This window comes from Orycteropus afer, unplaced genomic scaffold (assembly GCF_000298275.1).
Source record: "Orycteropus afer afer isolate SDZICR_OR568_19922 unplaced genomic scaffold, OryAfe1.0 scaffold00154, whole genome shotgun sequence".
Taxonomy (NCBI): Eukaryota; Metazoa; Chordata; class Mammalia; order Tubulidentata; family Orycteropodidae; genus Orycteropus; species Orycteropus afer.
This window is the reverse complement of record NW_006921741.1, coordinates 993,583-997,012: the sequence shown is the minus strand read 5'-3', so window position 1 is coordinate 997,012 and position 3,430 is coordinate 993,583. Positions and strand designations below refer to the sequence as shown.

Genomic DNA, 3,430 nt, shown 5'->3' with positions numbered 1-3,430 from the left:
AGCGGCTCCACGGGAGAAAGAGGAGGCAGTCCGCTTCTATAAAGATTTACAACTTTGGAAACCCTAAGTTCTACCCTGTCCTATAGGCCTATAGGGTCTCTATGAGTCCGAATCTACTGGGCAGCAGAGGGTTGGTTGTTTGGGTTTAGAGCTGGTATTGAAATCCCTACCTCCAGCCTCTTGCCCGCTCTCAGCCCCAGGGAGAGCAACTGGTTCCAGGAAGTTGCAGGAGTTTTGACAGGAGGTGGGTTGGTTGGAGTTTGAGGACACGCGCGCGGCTCTCTTCCTGGTCCCTCCCTAGCCTGGAGAAACGCCGCGGGGTGAAGGGAAACGAAAGGGTTAAGGCGATGAAATCCCAGAAAACCAGAAAAGCACCCCCACCCCCGCACCCGCACCCGACCGGCCCGGATAAGTAAGCCCCTCCTCTCTGCCACCCGGGCGGTCGCCTCGCGCTCTTTCCCTCCGCCCCTTTCGCTAGACCTAATGAGCTCCCCCGGGAGGCTGAGCAGCTAGCGAGCCCAGCCTGGAGCTAGGAGGCTGCGCAGCGCGCGCCGCGCCGGGGCCCGAGCCGGACCTGGGTCGCAGGGTGCGAGCGGGCAGGGTTCGCACCTGCCGTGACGGGCCGCCCCGGTGTGGCGGCGATGGCGGTGCAGGCAGCCCTCCTCAGCCCGCACCCGTTCGTCTCCTTCGGCTTCGCGGGCGCCCCGGACGGGCTGGGGGTCGCCTTCGGAGCGCTGGACAAGGGCTGCTGTTTCGAGGACGATGAGACCAGGGCGCCGGCGGGAGCGCTGTTGGCTGAAGCCGAGGGTGGGGACGTGCGCGAGGCCACCCGCGACCTGCTCAGCTTCATCGACTCGGCGTCCAGCAACATCAAGTTGGCACTTGACAAGCCCGGCAAGTCCAAGCGGAAAGTGAACCACCGCAAGTACCTGCAGAAGCAGATAAAGCGCTGCAGTGGCCTCATGGGCGCTGCGCCCCCGGGCCCGCCTTCCCCTGGCTCCGCAGACACGCCTGCCAAGCGGCAGCCTGTCGCCCCCAGCGCCCAGACCTTCGCGGTCCCGGCCCACTGCAAGGCTGCCCCCCGGCGGGAGGCGACACAGGCCGCGGCGGCTGCAAGCCTGCAGAGCCGGAGCCTGGCTGCGCTCTTCGACTCCCTGCATCACGTCCCAGCGGGCGACGAGCCTGCGGGGGGCGCCGTTGTGGCGCCCGCGGCGGGGGTCGGTGGAACCAGTGCTGGGGGCGCTGGAGGGGAGGCAGCCGGCCCCGTAGGGGGCGCGGTGGCCCCTGGCACCAGGAAGGTCCCGTTGCGAGCTCGCAACTTGCCCCCATCTTTCTTCACCGAGCCATCCCGGGCTGGCGGCGGTGTGTGCGGCCCGTCGGGGTCCGGCATGAGCCTGGGCGACCTGGATAAGGGCGCCGACGCCATGGAGTTCTTTGAGCTGCTGGGGCCGGACTATTGCCCTAGCACTGAGGCGGGCGTCTTACTCGCGGCAGAGCCACTAGATGGGTTCCCCGCTGGGGCCAGTGCCCTGCGGGGACCCCCGGAGCTGGAACCCGGCCTATTTGAGCCGCCGCCGGCGATGGTGGGGAGCCTGCTGTACCCCGAGCCCTGGAGCGCCCCGGGTCCACCAACCAAGAAGATGTCCCTGGCGGCTGCCCGTGGCGGTTTGACCTTGAACGAGCCCTTGCGCCCCCTGTACCCAGCCGCTGAGGACTCTCCTGGCGAGGACGACAGGCATGGCCATTTAGCTTCTTTCACCCCCTTCTTCCCAGACTGCGCCCTGCCCCAGCCGCCCCACCAGGTGTCCTACGATTACAGCGCGGGTTACAGCCGCCCAGCTTACTCTTCTAGCCTTTGGAGACCGGACGGGGTTTGGGAAGAAGTGCCAGGGGAGGAGAGGGCGCATCGGGACTGACTGTGAGGTAGCCACCACTCCCATTAGAGACTGCTGTGGGTTGCGCCTGCCTCTGGGTCTCTCCTAAGCCTAAAGAATGATTGGAAAATGCACGAGAGATGAAACAGGATTTTTAAAAATTCAATTAATAAAGGAAACCAGACAAAGAGATGAAGAGGAATTGGGGATTGTTTTAATCACAACCCCAAGAAGTTTTTTTAAAAATTAAAAAGCCATTGGTAGGTTCTTACTGGACCAGACAAATCAAGAAACCAAGACGGGGTTTGGGGAATCTGGTAGGAATGGTGGAAGGGGCAAGAGATGGCTTCTGTAGCCACCTAACCCTTCTCCAGCTTTTCAGCAAAAGGTCAGTCGAGTGCGGTGTTGTCTAGTGTAATTGTCCCTTCCAGTTATCCTCTTCCCTTTGAATGCATTATGAATTAAAGCCTATCTTGAAAAGAATGAAGCAGAGATATGTTGTTATTGATTTGGGTGCTTTCTTAGAGGACAGTTTTCTGAGTGATCTCTTAGCCTTGCTAGGTAGAAGTGTTGAGGACATAAGGCCAGTGATCCATTGCTGACCTTCTGGTGCTGGTCTTTGGGTATGGTTATCTTCTCTGCCACTCTTCCTCTTAAATACTATCTTCTACCCCTTCCTTCTTCCATCTCCTTATCTTATCAGCACCAGTGCCTACTTTTATCTCACCTCGTATTGGTCATATATATCTTTTCTTTTTTTCTGTATGCTTTTCTCACCAATCTCTGATGTAGGAGGCTTAAATTCGGCCAACCTAAGGTCTGCTCTCTCCTTTCTTTTTCCCAATCTCTAATCACTTTGGGTAGATGGATGGGTGGGGGTTGGGCAAATCATAACCTCTCTGCATCTAAATTTTCTTATCCGAGAGGGTGAGAATGGCAATAATTGTCCACTTCTCACTTTTTCACAGCTTATTAGGAAGCACAGAAAAGAAATATACAAAATGCCTGAGCCCACTGCAGAGTTTGACATGGTTCTGTGGGTATGTGAAACTGCATGCACATACACATATGTGCGCCCACACACACATATACACACACATACATGTTTTGTTGTTCTGTGCCATTGAGTTGATTCCAATAGTGACCTTATAGGACAGAGTAGAACTGCCCCATAGGGTTTTCTAGGCAGTAATTTCTATGAGAGCTGATCACTAGGTCTTTTCTCCCACAGAGCTGTTGGTGGGTCCGAGCCACCAACCTTTCAGTTACTGGCTGTGTACTTAACCCTTGTGACAGGGATATACATATATGCATACATATGTATACAGATGTTTTCTATATGTGGAAGATATTAGGATTGTGGGTTCCCATCTGTTTGCTTGGCAACTCCCCCCTTCCCTTACAAGTTGTGCAGTCTGTTTACCCCATCCCCCCCTTGGATTCTGCCTCCCCATTCTTCCTCGCTCCCTATACCCACACTCTTCCATGGAGGGGAATGATAAAGATTGTGAAGTTTCCAAGGAGTCTCTCTATTCCCTGAACAGCAGATTTGATGA

The 3,430-nt window shown here is 56.5% G+C and overlaps 1 protein-coding gene across 1 annotated transcript; it reads left to right on the top strand.

Moving 5' to 3' along the window:
• The first annotated feature begins 641 nt into the window (after nucleotides 1-641).
• On the top strand, nucleotides 642-1,916 carry FAM181B (family with sequence similarity 181 member B). Its single transcript, XM_007946237.1, has one exon. It carries the CDS (start codon nucleotides 642-644, stop codon nucleotides 1,914-1,916), a length of 1,275 nt encoding a protein of 424 aa, XP_007944428.1.
• Nucleotides 1,917-3,430: the final 1,514 nt, after the last annotated feature.

Excerpts from the sequence above, each read along its gene's own strand:
- FAM181B (XM_007946237.1), top strand. The coding sequence starts at position 642 with ATGGCGGTGCAGGCAGCCCTCCTCAGCCCGCACCCGTTCGTCTCCTTC.